This window comes from Chiloscyllium plagiosum, chromosome 3 (genome assembly GCF_004010195.1).
Source record: "Chiloscyllium plagiosum isolate BGI_BamShark_2017 chromosome 3, ASM401019v2, whole genome shotgun sequence".
NCBI lineage: Eukaryota > Metazoa > Chordata > Chondrichthyes > Orectolobiformes > Hemiscylliidae > Chiloscyllium > Chiloscyllium plagiosum.
This window is the reverse complement of record NC_057712.1, coordinates 132,847,545-132,873,490: the sequence shown is the minus strand read 5'-3', so window position 1 is coordinate 132,873,490 and position 25,946 is coordinate 132,847,545. Positions and strand designations below refer to the sequence as shown.

The 25,946-nt window shown below is 42.3% G+C and overlaps 1 protein-coding gene across 1 annotated transcript in view; it reads left to right on the top strand.

Moving 5' to 3' along the window:
* LOC122540182 (dynein axonemal heavy chain 8-like) overlaps positions 1-23,234 on the top strand; it is a 1,320,893-nt gene extending 1,297,659 nt beyond the window's left edge. Inside the window, exons 92-93 of the mRNA XM_043675532.1 lie at positions 3,038-3,159; positions 22,811-23,234. Coding sequence (XP_043531467.1) covers positions 3,038-3,159; positions 22,811-23,098 — 410 coding nt within the window. The 3' untranslated portion in view covers positions 23,099-23,234. The remainder of the gene's footprint in view (positions 1-3,037; positions 3,160-22,810) is intronic.
* The last annotated feature ends 2,712 nt before the right edge of the window (positions 23,235-25,946 follow it).

The following is a 25,946-nucleotide window of genomic DNA, read 5'->3' as shown; positions in this document are numbered from 1 at the left end:
TTCCTATTTCTGGCTTCAGCCCATACTACCTCCAGAGGCAGATCCCCCTCAAATTTCCTTTCTGCAGCCGTTATACCATTTCTAATTAGCAATGCCACCCCCCCTCCTTTTTTCCCACCCTCCCTAATCTTACTGAAAGACCTGTAACCAGGAACCTCCAACAGCCATTCCTGTCCCACATCTATCCACGTTTCCGTGATGGCCACAACATCGTAGTCCCCCAACTACGATGTTGTGGCCTCCCATGACCTCCCAACTCCTGTAGTCAATGCTCTGACCAATAGAGGAAAGCATACCAAACACCTTCTTTACTATCCTATCTACCTGTGACTCAACTTCCAAGGAACTATGAACACATAGGCATAGTGATATCAAGAAAAAGTTAAATATGGAGCAAAGGCTATGGGTCCTGACATTACAGAATTTTCCACATCCCAAACCAAGCTTTTAGTACTGTTATATCAATGGCATCAGTGTTGTCACTCTCACCTCACTTCTAGAATTCAGTATTTTGTCAACGTTTGAACCAAGGCTGTAATGAAGTCTGGAGCTGAATGGCCAAACTGGGTGTCAGTGAACAGGTTGTGCTGAGGAGGTGCTGCTTAATAGCACTGTTGATGACATCAGGTTTCTAATAACCGAGAATAGACTGATGAGTAGGGAATTGCCTGATAGATTTTCCTGCTTTTTGTGTAGAACACATACCCTGGGCAATTTTCCACATTGTCAAGTAGATGCCAATGTTGTAATGTACTAGAATAGTTTAGCAATGGACGCGACAAGATCTGGAGCACATGTCTTCAGTACTATTTCCGATACGCTGTCAGGGCCCAAAAGCCTTTGCAATGTTGAGTGTCTCTAGTTATTTTTTGAAAACATGTGAAGTGAACTGAATTGGATGAATTCTGGTATCCGTGATCTGGGGATCTCTGGAGGAGTCCCAAATTGAAAAATCCACTTGGCACGTCTGGGTTAAGATTGTTACAAAAGCTTCAGCCTTATTAGAATCATTGAGTCATATAGCATGGAAACAGACCCTTCAGTCCAATTCGTCCATGCCAACCACTGATGTGCTGGTCTCTCCCATCATTGAGAATTGGGATACTTGTGGAGCCTCCATCTCAGTGAGTTGTTTAATAGTCCATCATCATTTAAAACTGGATGGAGTAGCACTGGAGAATTTGGATCCGATCTGTTGGTTGTGGGACCACCTAGCTCTTTCTATCATTTGCTGTTTATGCTGTTTGGCATGCCAGCACTCCTATTTAGTAGCTTTGAAGTAAAGGCAGATATGGATAGATTCTTGTTAGCAAGGAAATAAAGGACTGAGCAAGTTTTGAGAAGATTTGTAGCTCAGGTTGAGGTTTTGGATGTAGGATTGCTCTCTAAGCTGGAAGCTGAAAATGTGTTGCTGGAAAAGCGCAGCAGGTCAGGCAGCATCCAAGGAGCAGGAGAATCGACTTTTCAGGCATGAGCCCTTCTTCCTGAAGAAGGACTTATGCCCGAAACGTCGATTCTCCTGCTCCTTGGATGCTGCCTGACCTGCTGCGCTTTTCCAGCAACACATTTTCAGCTCTGATCGCCAGCATCTGCAGTCCTCACTTTCTCCTCTAAGCTGGAAGGTTTGGTTTTAGATGTTTCGTCTCCATACTAGGTAACATTGTCAGTGAGCATCTTGTGAAGCACTGGTGGTATGGTATGGCCCACTTTTTGTTTGTGTTTAGGTTTCCTTAGGTTGGTGGTGTCATTTCCTGCTGTGATGTTATTTTCTGTTCTTTTTTTCGGGGGTGGTAAATGTGATCCAAGTCAATGTGTTTGTTGATAGAGTTCCAGTTGGAGTGCCAAGCTTCAAGGAGTTCTCACATGTGTCTCTGTTTGGCTTGTCCTAGGATGAATGTGTTGTCCCAGTCGAAGTGGTGTCCTTCCTCATCGGCATGAAAAGATACCAGTGAGAGTGGGTCATGTCTTTTTGTGGCGAGTTGATGTTCATGTATCCTGGTGACTAATTTTCTGCCTGTTTGTCCAATGTAGTGTTTGTTACAGTTCTTACAAGGTATTTTGTAAAATATATTAATTTTGCTTGTTGCCTATAAAGGGTCTTTCAAGTTCATTAGCTGCTGTTTTAATGTGTTGGTGTTTTTGTGGGCTGCCATGATGCCAAGGGGTCTGAGTAGTGAAAACTAGCCATCAGGATGCATGAACATCAACTAGTCACAAAAAGACATGACCCACTCTCACTAGTATCTTTACATACAGATGAGGAAGGACACCACTTTGACTGGGACAACAGATTCATCCTGGGACAAGCCAACCAGAGACATGCACTAGAATTCTTAGAAGCATGGCACTTCAACCAAACTCTATCAATAAACACATTGATTTGGATCCCATTTACCACCTCCTGAGAAAAAGAACAGGAAATGACATTGCCACAGGAAATAGCATCACCAATCCAAGGAAACCTAAATACATAAATTAAAAGCAGGTCAGACCACCAGAGGCTAACTGATCATATTACCTAGTGTGGTGACAAAACGCCTGAAAACAAACCTTCCAGCTCAGCAAGTAAACTTACATCCCAAAAGAAAGGACTTTTAGGGATAGTTGGCAGTGTGGAATTTGGAACACACTGATCAGCGTGATTTTACTTAATGGCTTGAGGGGCCATATAAACTACTTCTGCTACTAATTTAGAAATATGTATTGGGATTCCAAGAGAAATGTATCATACATACATACATGAGAAAAGTTTCATGGGATATGTTTATGAGGTCAACTGAAGACAGGTGGTAAGAATTCGAGAACAACTTTAAAAGTTTACAGCCCATTTGTGCTGAATAGCTTCTCCCTACTCATAGAACATGAACATAGAAAAGTACACCACAATGTTGTGACCAGGATTATTCCTATAAATATTACTCTATAAGTATTTTTTTGATAAATACAATTCAATTCTAATTCCCAAAGTGGGTTTATATTTATTATCTTGTAAAAAAAAGAAACAAATTAAAAGAAACTCTGTTTATTCTGTACACAGGATTCCTAACTGCTATGAGACAGGAAGTCACACGTGCACATAAAGGCTGGGCACTGGACAGTGTCACTCTACATAATGAAGTAACAAAACTGATGAAGGACGAGATCAAAATACCACCCCCGGTTAGTATAAATGAATAAGACCAATAGAAATAAATCAGGAATAGGCTATGTGGCTCCTCGAGCCTGGATCAACCATTCAAGAAGATCATGGTTAAACAAATCTGACATTACTCATATCCATTTTCTAGTGTTTTCCCCATAATGCATGTGTCCCCCACTGATCAAGAATCTATCCATTTCAACCTTAACTGCACAAAAGGACTGTGCCCCCAAATTTACCTGTTACAGTGAGTTCAAAAAACTCTCAACTTCACCTGATCACTGTCTTAAATTGTCATCCATTTATTCTGAAACAATGCTCTCTGGTCCTAAACTCTGTTACAACCTGGGGTTAAACCATCCCCCTCCCCACTCTCCCCCTCCCCGCAGCTAATTTAAACCAGCAACACAGAAAAGATTTACCCCGTGCAGTAATCTTTGAAAATTCGAGAGGCCAAGAACTATCCCAAAGATCACTATTTAAAGTAAAAGTTAACAACTTTATGTTTACTTAAAAGTCTAACAGAGAATAATTAACTATCAACTATTTGTAACTCCTTTCTCTAACTTATCTCATAGAGTCATGCAGTCATAGAGATGTACAGCATGGGAGCAGATCCTTCGGTCCAACTAATGTCGACCAGATATTCCAACCCAATCTAGTCCAGCACCCAGCCTATATCCCTCCAAACCCTTCCTATTCATATACCCATCCAAATGCCTTTTAAATGTTGCAATTGTACCAGCCTCCATCACTTCTTCTGGCAGCTCATTCCATACACGTACCACCCTCTGTATGAAAAAGTTACCCCTTAGGTCTCTTATATCTTTCCCCTCTCACCCTAAACCTATGCCCTCTAGTTTTGGTCTCCCCAAACCCAGGGAAAAGACTTTGTCTATTTATCCTATCTATGCCCCTCATAATTTTGTAAACCTCTATAAAGTCACCCCTCAGCCTACAACGCTCCAGGAAAAACAGCCCCAGCCTGTTCAACCTCTCCCTATACCTCAAATCCTCCAACCCTGGCAACATCCATTTAAATCTTTTCTGAACCCTTTCAAGTTTCACAACATCTTTCCGATAGGAAGGAGACTAGAATTGCATGTGTTTTAAAAAATTCTCAAGGTCAGGTTCGTAGGAGAGTAGTCTGACACAGAACAAACGACCAAGAGGCGAGTCTGCTAGAATATGGGCATTTTATTCCCCGCAGTGTCGCCACAACCAGGTCTCATACAACGGGTCTGGCTTATACTCACTCTACATGTTACCGGAACTGGGAGCCGTCAGTTCTCGTAGAGCGGTTGCCAACAACCCACGCTCGGCGGTTAAACGTAACCCCGGAGCAGACTCACCGAACTGGAGACTTTTCCAACTGATATACTCTTTTCCAGATATAAACATTCATGTGAACAGCAGAGCAAGGCTAAAAAACACATTCCATTCTGGTTACATACAGATAAGAAGATTCACACGGGGAGGTGTGTAATAAGACTCACACGGGACTAAGCAACACCTCCATTCCAGTTAGATTCACACATGTATTGGGACATAATTTTTAACCGTTTCACCACATTCCACTGCTTGGCCCAATACATGTGTTACATTATGATTCACACATGTATTGGGACATAATTTTAACCCTTTCACCACATTCCACTGCTTGGCCCAATACATGTGTTACATTATGATTCACACATGTATTGGGACATAATTTTACACCACAGCATGCAATACTCCAACAGTGGCCTAACCAATGTCCTGTACAGCCACAACATGACCTCCCAAATCCTGTACTCAATACTCTGACCAATAAAGGAAAGCATACCAAACACCTTCATCACTATCCTACCTACCTGCAACTCCAATTTCAAGGAGCTATGAACCTGCACTCCAAGATTTTTTTGTTCAGCAACACTCCCGAGGACATTACCATTAAGTATCTAAGTCCTGCTTTGATTTGCTTTCCCAAAATGCAGCACCTCACATTTATCTGAATTAAACTCCATCTGCCACTTCTCAGCCCATTGGCCCATCTGGTCAAGATCCTGTTGTAATCTGAGGTAAACTATTTCGTTGTCCACTATACATCCAATTTTGGCGTCATCTGAAAACTTACTAACTGTACCTCTTATGCTCGCACCCAAGTCATTTATGTAAATGACAAAAAGTAGAGGACCCAGCACTGCTCCTTGTGGCACACGACTGGTCACAGGCCTTCGGTCTGAAAAACAACCCTCCACCACCACCCTCTGTCTTCTACCTTTAAGCCAGTTCTCGTGGCTAGTTCTCCCTGTATTCCGTGAGATCTAACCTTCCTAACCACTCTCCCATGGGGAACCTTGTCGAATGCCTTACTGAAGTCACATCTATCATTCTGCCCTTATCAATCCTCTTTATTACTTCTTCAAAAAACTCAATCAACTTTGCGAGACATGATTTCCCACATACAAAGCCATGTTGACTATCCCAAATCAGTCCTTGCCTTTCCAAATGCACGTACATCCTGTCCCTCAGGATTCCCTCCAATAACTTGCCCACCACTGACGTGAGGCTCACTGGTCTATAGTTCCCTGACTTGTCCTTACCACCCTTCTTAAACAGTAGTACCACGTTAGCCAACCTCCAGTCTTCCAGCACATCACCTGTGACTATCGATGGTACAAATATCTCAGCAAGAGGCCCAGCAATCACTTCTCTGGCTTCCCACAGAGTGCTAGGGTACACCTGATCAGGTCCAGGGGATTTATCCACCTTCATGTGTTTCAAGACATCCAGCACTTCCTCCTCTGTAATATGAACATTTTACAAGGTGTCACCATCTATTTCCCTACATTCTATTTCTTCCATATCCTGTTCCACAGTAAATACTGACGCAAAATGCTTGTTTAGTATCTGCTGCGGCTTCACACAAAGGCCGCCTTGCGGATTTCTGAGGGGCCCTATTCTCTCCCTAGTTACCCTTTTGTCCTTCATGTATTTGTAAAACCCTTTGGATTCTCCTTAATTTTATTTGCCAAAGCTATCTCATGTCCCCTTTTTGCCCTCCTGATTTCCCTCTTAAGTATTCTCCTACTGTCTTTATACTCTTCTAAGGATTCATTCGATCTATCCTGCCCATGCCTTACATATGCTTCCTTCTTTTTCTTAACCAAACTCTCAATTTCTTTAGTCATCCAGCATTTCTTATACCTATGATCCTTTCCATTCACCCTGTCAGGAATATACTTTATCTGGATTCGTGTTATCACATTTCTGAAAGCTTCCCATTTTCCAGCCGTCCCTTTACCTGCAAACGTCTGCCCCCAGTCAGCTTTTGAAAGTTGATTAGATTCGATTCCCTGCAGTGCAGAAACAGGCCCTTCAGCCCAACAAGTCCACACCGACCCTCCAAAGAGTAACCCACCCAGACCCATTTCCCCCTAGCTAATGCACCTCACACTACGGGCAATCTAGAATAGCTAATTCACCTGACCAGCACATTCTTGACATACTGTCAAAATTGGCCTTTCTCTAATTTAGAACTTTAACTTTTAGATCTGGTCTATCCTTATCCATCATTATTTAAAATCTAATGGAATTATGGTCGCTCGCCCCAAAATGCTCCCCCACTGACACCTCAGTCACCTGCCCTGCCTTATTTCTCAAGAGCAGGTCAGGTTTTGCACCTTCTCCAGTAGGTACATCCACATACTGAATCAGAAAATTCCTCTCCATCTAAATCCTTAACACTATGGCAGTCCCAGTCGATGTTTGGAAAGTTAAAATCCCCTACCATAACCATCCTATTATTCTTACAGATAGCTGAGATCTCCTTACAAGTTTGTTTCTCAATTTCCCTCTGACTATTAGGAGGTCAAAATACAATCCCAATAAGGTGATGATCACCTTTTTATTTCTCAGTTCCACCCAAATAACTTCCCTGGATGTATTTCCAGGAATATCCTCCCTCACCACAGCCCTTATCAAAAATGCCACTCCCCCTCCTCTCTTGCCTCCCTTTCTATCCTTCCTGTAGCATTTGTGTCCTGGTATATTAAGCTGCCAGTCCTGCCCACCCCTGAGCCATGTTTCTGTAAGAGCTATGACATCCCAGTCCCATGTTCCTAACCATGTTCTGAGTTCATCTGCCTTCCCTGTTAGGCCCCATGCATTGAAATGAATGCAGTTTAATTTATTAGTCCTACCTTGTCCCTGCTTGCCCTGACTGTTTGACTTGCTTCTGATCTCAACTGTACCAGTCTCACATTGAAATGTTTCCTCACTATCTCCCTGGGTCCCACCCCCCCACCTTACTATTTTAAGTCCTCCTGAGCAGCTCTAGCAAATCTCTCTGCCAGTATATTAGTCCTCTTCCAATTTAGGTGCAATCCATCCTTCTTGTACAGGTTACTTCTGCGCCAAAAGAGATTCCAATGATCCAAAAATGTGAATTCTTCTCCCATCCACCAGCTCCTCAGCCATGCATTCATCCGCTCTATCCTCCTATTCCTGCCCTCACCAGCTCGTAGCACTGGGAGTAATCCAGATATTAATACTCTCGAGGACCTCCTTTTTAAATTCCTGCCTAACTCTCTGTAATCTCCCTTCAGAATCTCAACCTTTTCCCTTCCTATGTCATTGTGGACAATGACCTCTTGCTGGCCCCTCTTCCTGTTGAGAACATTCTGCACCTTTTCTGAGACATCCTTGATCCTGACACCAGGGAAGCAACACGCCATTCTGATTTTTTGCTGCTGGCCACAGAAACATCTGTCTGTACCTCGGAGTAGAGAGTCCCCTGACACAATTGATCTCTTGGAACCCGATGTACCCTTCGTCGCATTAGAGCCAGTCTCCATACCAGAAACTTGCCTGTTCGTGCTACGTTCTCCTGAGAATCCATTTTCCAAAACAGCATACCTGTTTGAAATGGGTAAAGCCACAGAAGACTCCTGCGCTAGCTGCCTAACTCTCTTACCTTCCTGGAATTAACCCATCTATGTGAGTGTACCTGAGACTTTCCCCGCTTCCTATAACTGCCATCCATCACCGTGCCGCAGTGGTGGGCGGCACGGTGGCACAGTGGTTAGCACTGCTGCCTCACAGCGCCAGAGACCCGGGTTCAATTCCCACCTCAGGCAACTGACTGTGTGGAGTTTGCACGTTCTCCCCGTGTCTGTGTGGGTTTCCTCTGGGTGCTCCGGTTTCCTCTAAAGATGTGCAGGTCAGGTGAATTGGCCATGCTAAATTGCCCGTAGTGTTAGGTAAGGGGTAAATGTATGGGTATGGGTGGGTTGCGCTTCGGCGGGGCGGTGTGGACTTGTTGGGCCGAAGGGCCTGTTTCCACACTGTAAGTAATCTAATCTAATCTAATCTAATCACCTACTGTTGCTGTTGCAAATTCCTCACTGGTCCTAACTGTCTCTCCAACCGATCCACTCAATCTGATAAGATTTCCAACCAACAGCATTTATTGCAGATATAATCTGTGGTAACCCTTAAACTCTCTTTAAATTCCCACATCTGACAAGAAGTACATATCACTGTACTAAAGGCCATTTTTGCTCCTTCACAATCTACAGACCCAGAAAATAACACCATCTAATTCCTTTACAAAATACTGCCCCAGGTTAAATTAATAGTTATGGATTATATTTTAGTTTAATCAAGAGACATACTTCAAAAAACATATAATCAAGAAAGAACCCACTGTACTCACTACTGCAGACTTTCTACAGGCCACACTTAAAACAATTCACGTATCCAATTCTGTGCTGTGAACTTCACCCAAACAATTCCTCCAAGATCAGTTGTGAATTTCACTGTTTCTTAATTTTCCCAGATGCACTCCTACGCACTATCTTTTATTTTCCCTTCTATAATATTTTCTGGTAAAACGCCCCATTAAGATTTACCAAAAAAGTCAAATTTCAAAACCAGCCAGCTATCAAATCCTCTCTTTGAATCTTCCTCTGTCTTCTATACTTCTTCTTAGGGATTTCTGTTTTGCAGATCTCTGATAAATAAAGGTACCTTTAAGAGAGCTAATCTCTGTGCAGTCTGCATATGTTGGTGGCTTGGCAGTTCTCCTTCAACTGTTAAATCTTTTTTCCAGTTTTATACCCCAAAGCATCGAATTGCTTCATTGGTGTTAATATTGTCAAAATACTAATTTCAAACTTGATTGGAGTTTGGCATAATCTAAACTGTTTGGCCAAATTTGAATTTGTTTTTTGTCTCATTGCAACCGAGGTACTGCTAGCTGCTGGACCAAATGCTACATTGTAAATTTGCCAGTACTCTGTGAGCTTCTCTAAGTCCTTCAACCTGTCTTAAAGATACAGTACCCCTTACACCTTCAGACCACCTCCCCCTTAAGAAAAAATGAACCATTACAATAAAAAGAATTTTCCTATTCTTTAAACACATTACCATAGCATACAGATAACTTAAATCTAAATTCACCTTAACATCTTATATAACATATATAACATTGGATAAATACAAATCTCATCTATACTTTATCATTTAAATCTGCAATAACGCATCTGCGGTTACATTCTTATGACCTGCTACATGTACGGTTTTTAAATTAAAAGTCTGTAACATAAGACTCCAATGAAATAGTCTCACATTCTTGACATTAAAGCATTCTAAGAATGTTAGAGGATTGTAATCTGTGTACACATCGTCTCTGACACATTGTTCATGACATACACATTAAAATGTTGTAAGGCCAGTATCGAACTCAATACAGTAGTTATTTTTCAAAAATGGAGTATTTCCTCTGGTGGATGCTGAGCTTCTTCAAAAAGTCACCAACTGGCAGTACAATCCCATCCTCATCTTCCTGTAGCAGTACAGCTCCAACTCCTATGTCACTAGCCTCCATGGCGACTTTAAAAATTTTGAAGTTTGGTGTAACTAAATATGTTTAATTTCGTTAATATGTCTTTCAAATGGTTGAATGCTTCCTGGCACAGCACTGTCCACAGAAACTTTGTGTTCTTCTTCAGCAAATCAGTTAATGGAGCCACAAACTTCCGATAGATTTTGCTGAGTCTGAAGAATCGAAGCACCTCTTTCTTCGAGGTTGGTCATGGGAATTCCTTGATGGCCTTCATATTTGTGTTCCATGAGGTCAACCTTCCATGACCGATGTTATGCCCCAAGAACATCACCTCTGCCTTCGTGAATTCTGTTTTGTTTAAATTTATTGCCAATTTTGCTTCTCGTAGTTGTTCAAAGAGGTCTGCCAACTGTACCATATGATCTTTCCAGGGCTGACTAAAGATCACGACATTGTCCAAATAGGTTGCACAGTTTATTAACCCAGCTGCCACTCTGTTCATGACTTTTTGGAATGCATTGGGTGTGTTCTTCATTCCAAAGGGCATCACTTTAACATAGCCCTACTTGGGTTTACAAATGCAGAAATTTCTTTCACCATCTCTGATAAAGGTACCTGCCAGTAACCACACAGTAAGTCCAGCTTGGTGATGTAACTGGCTTGCCTGACTTTCTCGATACAGTTCTCCAATCTAGGAATTGGATAAGAGTCCAAATTTGTAACGGCGTTGAACATCTGATAATCCATACAGAATCGTTGAGTACCATCCGGTTTGGGAACTAAGACGATCGACAAACTCCACTTGTTCTGGTTCAGTTCAATGATGTCCTTGTCGAGCATGGCCTCCACCTCCACCAGGACCTGCCTGGCTTTGAAAGGATTAAGCTGATAGGGGTGTTGTTTTATCAGAGCAGTATTTCCTACGTCTACTCCATGTACAACAGCATTAGTCCTCTCCATCTAATTCCTACATATGTCCTTATACTGCAGTAACAAATCTTTCACCTGCATTCTATGCCCATGAGAGTTTACTAACCTATCCCACTCCTCAAGGACTTCTTCATTTTTCAATCTATTTTGAGGGACATCAAAATTCACATCATCTGGATTTGATTCCTCACTCTGCAGGGCAGTAACTAACACTTGTTTCTCCAATCCTTTCTCTTTAGTATGATATGGTTTCAACATGTTCACATGACATACCCAATACTTTTTCTTCTATCTGGCATTTTTTCAATTTGATAGGGACCACTAAACCTGGCTTTGAAGTGATCTCCTATCATTGGTAACAGTACTAACACGTCATCCCCTTGGGAAAACGTCCGAGTCTCAGAACTTTTGTCTGCTACCTGCTTCATTCTACACCGTGCCCTTTTTAAGTGCTGTTTAGCTACCTCACCTACTCGATTGAATCTCTCCGTCACCTCTGATACATAATCTAAGTGTGAGATCTCTGACTTTGGTTCTGTCAAATTTTCTTTATTAATTTCAAAACACCTCTCACTTCATGCCCGAATATTAACTTGAAGGGAGTGAACTGAGTAGATTTGTTTGGGACATCTTTAATGGCAAACAATACGAATGGGATAACTTTATCCCAAACATTCAGGTAATCCTGACAATATGCTGTCAACATGGTCTTCATCCGTAGCCGCCTTAAACAGTCCAGCAGCAAAACTTGATCCGACTGAATCTCTCTGGGTAGTCCATACTGTGTGAAGAAAGCTATTATCTCCGCGACCACCTTTTTTGCCTTGATACTCCGTAATGGAATTGTCTCCAGAAAATTGGTAGACAAATCCATTATAGTTAACAAGTACTGGTTCCCACTTTTAGTTCTCGGAAGGGGACCTATACAAGCAAATATAACCTGTGTGAAGGTTCTTCAAATGTGGGAATTGCCAACAAAGGTGCTAGTTTTATTACCGCCTGTGTCTTACCTACCATTTGGCATGTATGACATGTATAGCAAAAGTTAACCTTGTGCATTTCAGGCCAATAAAAATGTTTTTGTACCTTAGCCTGGGTCTTTCATACCCCTAAGTGACCTCCTACAGGTAGTTCATGTGCTATCCGTAACACCTTCTGGCTGTGTGCTACCGGCAACACAATCTAGTGCACTTCAGCCCATTTCTCCTCTGCACTAACCTGTTGTGGTCTCCATTTCTGTCTCAGGATTCTATCATTCAGATAATAATCATCCAGAATTTTCTCTGCCTCCTTTTCAGAGTATGCATCCATATTTATATCTTTTATTGTCTTGTCTTGCTGTTGCAAGAGCCTTAGCCATTCAGGACTAAACACTTCTACCAAACGAAACTAATCCTTCTGCTTGCCCTTGGTCCATATCCCACCATTCCTTACATATTCATGTGCTCATCTGAAAGTCTCTTAAAGCCCTTATGCGATCTGCCTCCACCACCACCCTGGCAGCATGTTCCAGACTCCTACCACTCGCTGTGTAAAAAAAACATATCCCTCACATCTCCTTTGAACAATCCCCCCTCACCTTAAATGCATGCCCCCTAGTATTAGACATTTCAACTCTGGGAAAAACATCCTGGCTGGCAACCCTATCTATGCATCTCATATCTTTATAGACTTCTTTCAAGTCTCCCCTCAGTCTCCGTTGCTCCAAAGAAGCTTTTTACAGTTTTTCATGAATTAAGTAATACTGCTCATTTCTGCTCTCTTCTAAATTAAACAGCTTCACATTTTCCCATATTAGACTGTATTTCTAATCTTTTGCCCACTTACTTAATCTATCCATATCTTTCTGTGAACTGCTTGAAACCATCTCACAACTTGCCTTGCTAACTATTTTGGTGTTGTCTACAAATTTGGCCACAGTAAATTTGCTTCCTTCCTCCTAGTCAGTAATATATCTTGTGAACAGTTGCAGTTCCAGCACTGATTTCTGTGGAAGCCCACTAGTTATGGGTCACTAACCTGAAAAAGATTCCTATCCCCACTGAGCCCCATTTATCAATTCTCTTTCCATGTAAAGATGCTACCTCCAACAATGTGAGTTCTAATTGTATGATTTAACCTTTTGTGAGGCACCTTGTCAAAATCTTTCTAGAAGTCCAAATCAAACTTGTCTACTAGTTCCTATGTGTCTACTATGGTTTAGACTGCCTCGAAAATCTCAAATAAATTAGTCAGACATGTTAGGGACCAGGCCAGACCCCCTCAAAACATTTTTTAAATGTAGCCCAGATCCTAACTTTGCCAATTGTTTTAAGCAGGGAAAGTGGATATTCCAGGTGATTTGTTGGTGGTCAAACCACTTAGATTTCAACAAAATATTTATTTACAAGAACAATGAAACACAAACAAAAAGAATAGAATAACTCAAACTATCCAAAAACCTAACAGATTATCCCCAACTTAATGACGCTGTTCAACATACTTGTAGCAATTCCCATAAACACTCTTTGGCACAAAAGGAAAAATCAAACAAAGTGTGTTACAGGAGAGAAGTCAGAGAGAGCAGACCAGTATGGACCTGCTTCTTTGGGTCCAGCAACTTCAAAAACATACTGCTGAAAACCAAACCAGACGAGAGGAAGGCTGAGCTGGGAGAACTGGTCACCCCCCCTTTCATTGCGCAAGTGTTATTTTTTCAAAACCTTGAAAGACTGTTGTCTAAGGCAATATCTGTTAGCTTTAAGCAAATTGGCCCCAAAACCCTTCAACTTAGACCTTTCAGAGTCTGTGTTTATTATAACCTTATTGGAAATGAAAACTAAGGATGAAAATCATGGAGTAGTGCCAGATAATTGGAGGATGGCAAATGTTATTCCCTTGATCAAGAAAGAGAACAAGGATAATCCTTGGAATTACAGACCATTCCGTCTCATGTCAGTGATTAGAACGTAGAACATAAAATATTGAAAAATACAGCACAGAACAGGCTCTTTGGCTCATGATGTTATGCCGAGATTTAATCCTAATATAAAATATAGTAACTTAACCTATGCACCCCTCAACTCACTGCTATCCATGTGCATGTCCAGCAGTCGCTTAAATGTCCCCAATTACTCTGCTTCCATCACCACAGCTGGCAACACATTCCATGCGTTCAGAACTCTCTGCGTAAAGAACCTACCTCTGACGTCTCCTTTATACCTTCCTCCTAATATCTTCAAACTATGACTTCTCGTACCAGTCAATCCTGCCCTGGGGAAAAGTCTCTGGCTATTGATTCTATCTATTCCTCTCATTATTTTGTACATCTTGATCAGGTCTCTTCTCATCCTCCTTCTCTCCGGAGAGAAAAGTCCGAGCTTATTCAACCTTTCTTCATAAGGCAAACCCTCCAGTTCAGACAGCATCCTGGTAAACCATCTTTGCACCTTCTGCAAAGCCTCTGTATCTTTCCTATAGTAGGGCGACCAGAACTGGATACAATATTCCAAGTGTGGTCTCACCAGGGACTTGTGGAGCTGCAGCAAAACCTCATGGCTCTTAAATTCAATCCCCCAGTTAATGAAAGCCAAAACATCATATACTTTCTGAACAACCCTATCCACTTGGGTGGCAACTTTGAGGGATCGATGTACTTGCACACCCAGATCCTTCTGTTCCTCCACACTGCCAAGAATCCTGTCTTTAATCCTATATTCAGCATTCGAGTTCAACCTTCCAAATTGCATCATTTCACATTTATCCAGGTTGAACTCTATCTGCCATTTCTCAGCCAAGCTCTGCATCCTATCTATGTTGCGCTGCAGCCTGCAGTAATCCTCTATACTATGGACAACACTTCAAACCTTTGTGTCATCTGCAAATTTACTAACCCACCCCTCAACCTCCTCATCCAAGTCATTAATAAAAACTACAAAGAGCAGAGGCCTGCAGGACCCCACTCAACACTGACAACCAGGAGAATACTCCCATCTACAACCACTCTCTGCCTTCTGTCAGCCAGCCAATTCTGAATCCAGTTAGCCAAATCTCCCTGTATCCCATACTTCCTGACTTTATGAATGAGCCTACCATGGGGAACCCTATCAAGTGCCTTGCTGAAGTCCATATACACCACATCCACTGCTCGACCGTCATCAACCTGTCTTGACACCTCCTCAAAGAACTCAATATGATTTGTGAGGCATGACCTTCCATTCACAAAGCCATGCTGACTCCCTTTAATCACCCTTTGCTTTGCCAAATAGTCGTAAATCCTATCCCTCAGAATTCTTTTCAAAACTTTGCTGACCACAGACGAAAGACTGATTGGCCTGTAATTGCCAGCGATTTCCCTATTACCCCTCTTGAAAAGAGTAATAACATTCGCCTCCTTCCAATCCTCCAGTACAACACCTGTGGAGAGTGAGGAGGCAAACTTCCTTGCCAACGGCTTAGCAACCTCCTTAGCAACCAGGATAAATCTGGTCTGACCCTGGAGACGTATCAATCTTAATGTTTCCAAAATTTCTAGCACATCAACTTCATCAATCTTCATCTGGTCAAGACTGTATCCCAGCTCCTCTAAGTTTTCATTTGCAACAATTTCCCTTTCCTTGGTGAAAACTGAAGCAAAAAACTCATTTAGGGCTTCCCCTATCTGCCTTAGAGTCCACGCAAAAGTTCCCTACACTATTCCTGATCGGCCCTACCTTCTCCCAGCTCATTCTCTTATTCATCATGTTTGAGTAAAATGCCTTTGGGTTCTCCCTAATCCTCCTTGTCAAGCCTTTTTCGTGCCCCCTCCTGGCTCTCCTCAGTCCATTTCTGAGCTCCTTTCTCGCAAGCCTGTAATCCTCTAATGCTGTTCTAGATCCTTGCTTCCTCCACCCTACGTAAGCTGCCTTCTTCCTTTTGACAAGAAGTTCCTCTGTTCTCGTCATCCAAGGTTCCTTAATCATACTCCTTCTTACCTGTCTCAGAGGAATAAATTTGTGCATCACTCGCAACAACTGCTCCTTAAATAGTCTCCACATGTCTGCTGTGCCCTTTCTGTGGAACAATTGTTCCCAATCTGTACTTCCCAACTCCTGTCTGATAGCGTCATAATTTCCTTTTCCCCAATTAAATATCTTCCCTTGGTAACTGCTCCTGTCCCTCTCTAAGGTTATGCTAAATGTGAGGCAGCTGTGATCACTTTCACCAAAGTGCTTTCCCACTGCGAGGTCTGACACCTGTCCTGGCTTGTTGCTGAGCACCAAATCCAAAATGGCCTCTCCCCTCATCGGTCTGTCTGCATACTGAGTAAGGAAACCCTCCTGAACACACCTGACAAAAACGGCTCAATCCAAACCATCTGCACTTAGGAGGTTCCAGTTGATATTGGGAAAGTTAAAATCACCCATAACAACAACCCTGTTACTTTTGCATTTTTCTCGAATCTGCTCGCCTATGAGATCTTCAATCTCTCTGCTGCTATTCGGAGGTCTGTAGAAAACCCCCAATGAGGTGGTTGTTCCCTTGCTGTTCCTAAGTGGCACTCATACTGTCTCAGTAGACAAACCTTCCTCAACAACCTTCGTTTCTGTAGCTGTGATGGACTCTCTGATTAGTAATGCTACACCCCCTCCTCTTTTTCCACCCTCCCTGTTCTTTCTAAACCCTGGAACAGCAAGCAACCATTCCTGCCCTTGTGAAACCCACGTCTCCATTATGGCCACAACATCGTAGCTATCTAGGTTCGTCACTCTTATTTTGGACACTCCTTGCATTATAGCAGACACATTTTAACCGATCCCTTTGTTTCATCGCATGAGAAACCTTCCTGATAGATTCAATATATCCTGTCACTTTCCTGCCCCCTCTCTGACATGTGGCTCTGATTCCCACCCCCCTGCCAAACTAGTTTAAACCCTCCCGAATCACACGAGCAAATCTCCCACCCACGACATTTGAGACCCTTCAGTTCAGGTGCAACCCGTCCTTCATGTACAGTCCCATCTTCCCCAGAAGGTATCCCAATGGTTGAGATATCTAAAGCCCTCCCTCCTACACCAGCCTCGCAGCCACGTGTTAAGCTGTATTCACTGACTGTTCCTCATCTCACTATCTCGTGGCACTGGTAACAAACCTGAGATCACTACTCTACTCGTCCTGCTCTTCAGCTTCCAACCTAACTCTCTGGAGTCACTTTTCAGATCCTCAATTCCTTTCCTGGATATATCATTGGTGCCAATATGTACCACGATTTCTGGCTGCTCACCCTCCCCCTTCAGAATCTTGTAAACCCGATTGGCGACATCCTGGACCCTGGCACCAAGGAGGCAACATACCTTCTTGGAGTCCCGTTCCTGATCACAAAATCTCCTGTCAATCCGTCTAACTATTGAGTCCCCAACATTAGCGCTTTTCTATTTTCCCCCCTTCCCTTCTGAGCCACAGTGCCAGGCTTAATGCCAGAGACCTGACAACTATGGCTTTCCCCTGGTAGGTCATCCCCACCAGCAGTAACCAAAACGGTGTACTTATTGCTGACGGGAAAGGCCACAAGGGATCCCTGCTCTGACTGTCAGTTCCCTTTTCTCCCCCTAACAGTAACCCAGCTGTCCTTATCCTGTGTCTGGAGAGTGAGCAATTCCCAGTACATCCTCTTAATTTCCCCCTCAGCCTCCCAGATGATCCGTAGTTCATCCAGCTCCAGCTCCAGGTCCCTAACTCGGTTTTTGAGGAGCTGGATTTGGGTGCACATCCACTTAAAAACATCCTAGAATTCCTTAATTCCTCCCTCACACCTCTTGGCAAATGGAGGCCTCCTCGCCTGAGGTAAGTCTTTTAAACAGTTAGACTCACCTTCACAGAATTCCTTTGCTCCTCCCTCGCATTTCTCAGCAAATGGGTGTAAAGTATTGGAGAGGATTCTGAGAGACAGGATTTATGATTGCTTGGAAAACCATGGTTTGGTTAGAGATAGTCAGCATGGTTTTATGAGGGGCAGGTCATGCCTCACAACCTTATTGAATTCTTTGAGGATGTGACAAAACACATTGATGATGGTCGAGCATGGATGTGGTGTACATGGATTTTAGCAAGGCGTTTCATAAGGTTCGCTATGGTAGGCTCATTCAGAAAATAAGGAGGTATGGGATACAGGGAAACCTGTTAGTTTGGATACAGACTTGGCTGGCCCATAGAAGACAGAGAGTGGTGGTAGATGGAAAATATTCAGCTTGGAGATTGGTGACCAGTGATGTTCCACAGGGATCGGTTCTGGGACCTCAGTTCTTTGTGATTTTTATACATGACTTGGATGAGGATATGGAAGGGTGGATTAGTAGGTTTTCCAATGACACAAAGGTTGGTGGAGTGGTAGACAATGTGGAGGGCTGTGGTATGTTGCAACGAGACATTGACAGGATGCAAAACTGGACTGATAAGTGGCAGATGGAGTTCAACCTGGAAAAGTGTGAAGTGATTCACTTTGGAAGGTTGAATTTGAATGCAGAATACAGGGAGTTTGTAGGAACAGAGGGATGTTAGAGTCCATGTCCATAGATCCCTCAAAGTTGCCACCCAGGTTGATAAGGATGTTAAGAAGATGTATGGTGTGTTGGCTTTATTTAAAGTAAAGATAGTTATTTATGACAATTAAATTCTATCATGCTATGATCACTATTTCCTAGGGGATCTTTTACTCCAAGGTGATTTATTAAACCTTATTACTCATTACCAGATCCAAGATACCCTGCTCCCTGGTTGGCTCTGTGACATATCACTTCAGGAAACTATTCCTCATGCACTCTGTGTATATGTTATTGTAGCTACTGTTTCCAATTTGATTAACCTAATCAACATGAAGGTTAAACTCATCCATACTTGTTGTTCTATTCTTTTTACATGCTCCTATTATTTGCCTTTCTTTCAGAATGGTTACTGTCTGGGGTCTGTGTGCTACCAACAATGCCTTTGTTCCATTGCTGCTTTCTTTTACCTCTGCCCAGATAGACTACATCAGCTGAGCCTAACTTGTCCCTCACTTGACTTCATCCCTTATTAATGGTGCTACCTGACCACTTTTTCCATTACTTCTGACTCTCTAAAGTCAAATATCTATTAATGTTTCTAGAGATCATATCCTTTTACCTCAATTTGCACTATCCATTCATCTACCCAATTCTGAATGCTGTTTGCCTTAAAATACAAAGCATTTATATTTGTTTTATCATCAACTTTCCCTACACTTCTTTGGTTTTTTGGTGCAATGTGACAGTCCCAAATTCTGTCCCTTCCTGTTGTTTCCTTGGTAACATGCAATCCTACGTTCTCATTTATTGCTTTGTTGTCTAATTTTGCAACTCAACACACCCAACTATTTAGTTCAATGCCCTATCTACAGGCCTATTTCTGTGATTCACCAGGACTCTGGTCCCAGTATGATTCAAATGCAGGCCATTCCATTGGAACTGTGTCCTCCCTCGTACTGGTGCCAATATTCTATGAATTTGAACCTATTTCTCACACAGCAATCTTAGAGCTATGCATTTATCTCTTTAATCTTATTGACTCTGCCAATTATCTCATGGCTCAGGTAGTAATCTGGAGATTGTTACCTTTTTGATTCTGTTTTTAATTTAGCCCCTAGCAGATTATATTCCTTCAACAGAACTTATTTTCTCATTCTACCTATCTCCTTGGTGCCTTGTTGGGTGGCATGGTGGTTCAGTGCTTAGCACTGCTGCCTCACAGCACCAGGGACCAGGGTTCAATTCCAGTCCTCAGGCAACTGTCTGTGTGGAGTTTGCACATTCTCCGTGTGTCTGCGTAGGTTTCCTCCGGGTGCTCCAGTTTCCTCCCACAGTCCAAAGAATTGCAGGTCAGATGAATTGGTCATGCTAAATTGTCTATAGTGTTAGGTGCATTCATCAGATGGAAGTGAGTCTGGATGGATTAATCTTTGGAGGGTCAGAGTGGATTGGTTGGGCTGTAAGGAACCTAATCAAACTTATGTGGACCACAACAACTGGATCTTTCCCTTCCCACTACACATTCTTCTGCAGCCCAGATGAGATAACCAGGCACACCAGACAGACAATACAGCCTTTGGGACTCTTGACCTTGACTACAGAGGACAGTGTCCAATCCGCTGACTATACCATTCCCAAGTACAACTACATTTATCTTTTCTGCCCCCCCCCACCTCTTGGAAAGCTCCCTATCCTATAGTGCTATGGTCAGTTTGTTTATCCTTCCTACATCTCCAACTCTCATCCACACAGGGAGCAAGAATCCCAAAGCAGTTAGACAAGGGCTAAAACTCCTTCAGCACTACCTCCTGGGTCCCTCTACCTGCCTCACACCCTCTTATCCCTGATCACTGACCAAATTTGAGGTAGTTAATCTAAGGGATGTGAATGCCTTCTGAAACACAGCATCCAGGTAACTCTTCCTCCTCCCTGATGTGTTCAAAGCTCAGACTCCAGCTCATCGACTAAACTGAAATTCCTTAAGCAACCAATACTTGCTACAGATGTGGCCACAACAAACCACAATGGGATCCACCGGCTCTCACATTGTGCAGGTACAGCACATTACCCTGCTCTGCATCTCTATTTCATTTGCTTAATTCTTAATTAGCTTTATTTTAATTTCCTGATGGTCTTTTGGTTTTTGGTTTGTAAAATATTTCTTCTATTTACTTAAATCTGAAAGCAATTTAGAATAGATATTCAAAATGTCAGTTATTACCAACCAATGAACTTACAGTTTTACTGTTAAGTCACTGTTTTGTGCTGGGCCTCCAATACTTGGTTTCAATTTATCCCATGAAAAAAAGACCTTACAAAATATGAGTCAAAAAAAGTAAAAAGTAAAAAGTAAAAGCCTTTTCTGACCTTTACCCCTTTCTTTCTGCTTCCTTTTCCCTCTCCTTCTCTACCCTGCTCTTCTGCCTCCCCCACCATTGTTGTCAGAATAGATTAGATTACCTACACTGTGGAAACAGGCCCTTCGGCCCAACAAGTCCACACTGACCCTCCAAAGAGAAACCTACCCCCCCCTATAGTTACCCCTGACTAACCTACCTAACACTACAGGCAATTTAGCATAGCCAATTCACCTGACCTGCACACCTTTGGACTGTGGGAGGAAGCCAGAGTACCCAGATGAAACCCATGCAGACATGGGAAGAACATGCAAACTCTACACAGACAGTTGCCCAAGGTGGGCATTGAACCCAGGTCCCTAGCACTGTGAGGCAGCAGTGCTAACCACTGAGCCACTGTGCTGTCCAATTGATGTCAGTTAATGTTACTGTTATGATCGTGTTAGTGGTGAACTGATTCTCTTTCTTGGCAATATTATCAATTGCACATGACTGTAGAAAGCACAGTATCGCAAAAAAAAAAATCAGCTAGCTATAAAAATTGACAAGAAAATAACTGATTTATTACAACCAAAACTTATTCAAGTCAAGCAAAATTGCAAGATTGTTAACAAAATTTTAACATCCCTCTTGAAGACAGCATATACAAACTCAACTTCTAAGTCTCTAAAAGAATTAAAACTGCTACTTGTGTCATCTCAAAGTATTTTGGCTAACTAAGAATTAAATTCAGAAAAAATAAATGAACAGATTGTGTCCAAACTTTTGGTCCTAGCCAAAGTCACTCTGTACACTAACTGTTGGAACTGAGCTAGTTAGTTTTAGCTGGCTGAATTAGCTTCTCATGAGATGGTGAATATATTGAATCTTTAGGAACCCAAACTTGCAGTGACAAGGGCTTTCAGTGAGTTTCAAAGAAAATAAGGACAGGCAAATTATCTCCCTGTCTGTGTTCAAATCTAGTAGTTTTTATTACATTCACAAATTTCTTGAAAGTATTGCTAACTTGAGTCTTCAGACTAGGCGCTTGTGTTCTTTACAAATGTAACATTTTTGCCCTGCTACATCCGATGTACTTTCCATAAGTCAGGTCCTGAGAGTCAATAATCAAGTCAACAACTTTTTCCCAGTCTAAAACCCACACAGCACCTTATAGCTTCTTTCCATCAAGAGTGCACAGTGGCAGTAAAATGCATGATATACAATATTTAAAGTATCCTTTCCAAAAATTCCATGACACAACTATATAATCATCATCTAAATTAATATTTCAGGTAGCACATGTTCATAATAGTTATGCAGAATGAAATAATTGGTCATAATGACAAGATTAATATGAGTTCAGAAGCCTGTCTCAGGATCAGTATGGCACCAAGGGTGATAAGAGACTGGTTTTTTCCCCAGACTATTGCCAGGAACCATCAAGAGCCAGGTAAGTAAGGATGGAGTTTGGAGAGAAGGGCTCAGAAGAATGCAGATAGAAATTGGACATCATTATTGAGAAGTTGGAGAGCGATTGGTATGCAACATTGAATCATCAATTGCATACTGTAACAGCCTGTTGTATTATTTTTTTGTTTGTACACGAGAGATGAACATTTCTGAGAAGACCAACATTTGTTGTCTTTTCATAATTGGCATTATGAAGATGGTGAAAAACTGCCTCCTTCAATTTCAGTAGTACGGGTGATGTAGATACACCCAAAGTTGTTGGGAATAGTTTTCTGGCCTTAACCCTGTTGCAAAAGTAAAGGATTGGCAATATAGTTCCATGATTTGGCAGTGCCAGTGTTGGACTGGGGTGGACAAAGTTAAAAATCATTCAACACCAGGTTATAGTCCAAAAGGTTTATTTGGAAGTGCAAGCTTTCGTAGCTACCTGATGAAGGAGCAATGTTCCGAAAGCCTGTACATCCAAATATACCCATTGGATTACAACCTGGTGTTGTGTGATTTTTAAAATTGGACAAATTACCTTCCTTTGATCTTTAAATATGAATGCTTTGATCTTTTATCCGATGTTTTAACATTCAGCCTCTGTCTGCTTGCCTGGCAGGAGGGAGTATATATCTATGGCCTTTACCTGGACGGAGCAGGTTGGGACCGGAGAAATATTCGACTGACTGAATCAACTGCCAAGGTTCTCTTTACAATGGTACCCGTCATTTATATATTTGCCATCAATTCCACCGCACCCAAGGATCCAAAACTGTATGTCTGTCCAGTTTACAAGAAACCACAACGTACAGACCTGACATTTATAACTGCCCTCTGTCTGAAAACAGTCCAGCCACCTGATCACTGGATCCTGAGAGGGGCAGCTCTGCTCTGTGATATCAAATAAAACAGCAGATGCCCAGTTGGGCCAGACAGCGTCTTAGACCCCAAGGTAATTTAACAGTAATGCCACTGAATTTAAATATCAAGGCACAAATCTTATCCACATCCACCTGTCAGAATAAGAAAACATATTTATCAACACAAAGGCAATCCATTATTTCATTATTCAATAAATTCATTGATGCTTGAGATGAAATTGTTTATTGTCTTATTTCTTAACTCCATATTCAATTATTTCACTAACTGGAAGCATTTCTTCAGCATAAATGTTGGCAAGGTCTTCAGAATGAATACTCCTGGTCTTCATTGAAGTAATGACAAGAATCATCTCTGGCTTACAACTGATGCCACATGTTGTAAGAGTAGAAACAGCAAGATATATCTGAAGAATATATGACTGAAGAAGTGGTGCAACGGTGAGGGTTTCAGATTCCTGGGGCATTGGGGCCGGTTTTGGGGCAGATTGGACCAGTTCAAACTGGACAAGTTACACCTAGTCACTGGGACTGATGGCTGGGGGAGTATTTGCTAGAATTGTTGGGGAGACTTTAAACTAAAATGGCAGTAGAATGAAAATCTATGCAAGGGGTCAAATGAAAGAGAATCGAGAATTAGAGCAAAAGACAGAAAGAGGAATAAGAAAAGTGATAGGCAGATAAATCAAAGCCTATTATTAAACATGGCCACAGTGAAAAATAATCAGAACAGGGCAAGTAATGTTAAAAAGACAAGCCATAAAGCTTTGTTCCCTAATACATGGAGCATTTGTAATAAAGTGGATCAATCAATTGTGCAACTAGATGAAAATGGTATGATCTTGCCAGGATTATGGAGATATGATTGCATAGAGACCAGGAATGGGAATTAAATATTCAGGGGTTTTCAGTATTTAAGAAGGACAGAAAAAAAACAAAAAGGCAGTGCAGTTGCATTTCTGGTTAAAGGGGAAATTAACACAATCATGAGCAAGGATATTAGCTCTAATGATGTCGCATCTGTATGGCTAGAGCTGAGAAACACCATAGTGGACAAAACATTAGTGGAGTTTGTGTATCAATCTTCAAATGTATTGTGATGTTGGGAATAGCATTAAACTGGAAATTAGAGACATGCAAAAAAGAAACATTTGTAATTGTGAGTGGCTTTACTCTGCATAAATAAAATTAATAACAATGGCTTATGGAGAAATTTCTGAAATGAATATGGGATAGTTTGCTGGAACAATATATGGAGAAACCAACTCGAGAACAGGATATCCAAGCTGGTTATTTTGTAATGAGATAGGAATAATTGGCATTCTAGTAGTGTGAGGTTCACTGGGGATGAGTGGCCATAGTATGATAGCATTCTTCATCCAGATAGAAAATAATATAGTAGATTCTCAGACTAGGGTCCTGAAGAAAGAAAACTATGATGATATGAGGTGCAAGTTGGCTACGATAGACTGAGGAATGTTGTTGGAACCACACATAACTAATGTTGCTGATTGGGGCCTACAGTCTGTAGTGTCTATTTGCAACTGACTGGATTCTGGAGGCTCTTTTTTTTGCCAGCTCGACCTGGGCCCTCTCTTTGCATCTACCTGGAGCAAGTGACCTTTCATTGCTGCAGGCTGGAGCTTGGACCTTCTATTGCTGCTATTAAGTGGGGCCTGGCCCCTCTTCTGTTGCTGCTATTGACTGGGGCCTGGCTCCTCGTCTGTTGCTGCTACTGACTGGGGCCTGGCCTCTATTCTGTTGTTGCTATTGACTGATGCCTGGCTCCTCGCCTGTTGCTGCTATTGACTGGGGCCTGGCCTCTATCCTGTTGCTGCTACTGACTGGGGCCTGGCCTCTATCCTGTTGCTGCTACTGACTGGGACCTGGCCTCTATCCTGTTGCTGCTACTGACTGGGGCCTGGCCTCTATCCTGTTGCTGCTATTGACTGGGGCCTGGCTCCTCGCCTGTTGCTGCTATTGACTGGGGCCTGGCCTCTATCCTGTTGCTGCTACTGACTGGGGCCTGGCCTCTATGCTGTTGCTGCTATTGACTGGGGCCTGCCACATTAAGCCTGGGGAATGGCAATGAAGAGGGAGGCCTCCAGTGGCAGCAGCAGCAATGCCAGAATGAGCCGTACATAGCTTCACCCCAATTGGGGGTCTCCCTGTGAGCAATGACCAGGTCCTGGGCAGATTCCCCTGATCTGGACTCCAAGGCTTGGCAAGGGCTCCAGGCCTAAGTAACAGAAGTAGCGGTCTTGGCCCAGCGTTTTAGTCTCCTGGTATGGAGATCTTCTTCATTTTCAGCTTCCAGGTATTCCAGCAGCCAGGCAGGTGGCCTCGCCCAGGAGTGGAGGTCTCGGCCCACCATAGCCATCTTCAGTGGAGGCTCCCGGCCCAATATTCCAATGGCCAGGCATGGCAGTCTTGCCCTGGTTGCGTCTGCAGACTTATTTTGCAGACTGCATTGATTCTTAACTGGCTTTTCTGGAGCCTGGGATCATTAACTGAATTGTAATGAACATTGTCACAATTTTACTTTTTTTATTATTATTATATTGTATGACTTCTGTCATTGATGTAGGTGCCATAGTCGGACAACGTATAAAATTATCAGGATATTTTTCATCTAAAAGTACACATGGCAATACATTTCTAACCTATTTTTTAAAGGACTGACAATGGAATTCATAATGGGGAGCAAAGGAATAACTGATTAACTAAATTCATACTTCGCTGTGTCTTCACAAGGAGGACATGGATAACATGATGGGGAACACAGCATTTAGTAATGCAGAGGAACTGAATCAAGTCTGGGTTCTGGGTAATCCAAGTGGAGGATGGGAAAAATTTCTGGCTGTAATAGCTGCTCCT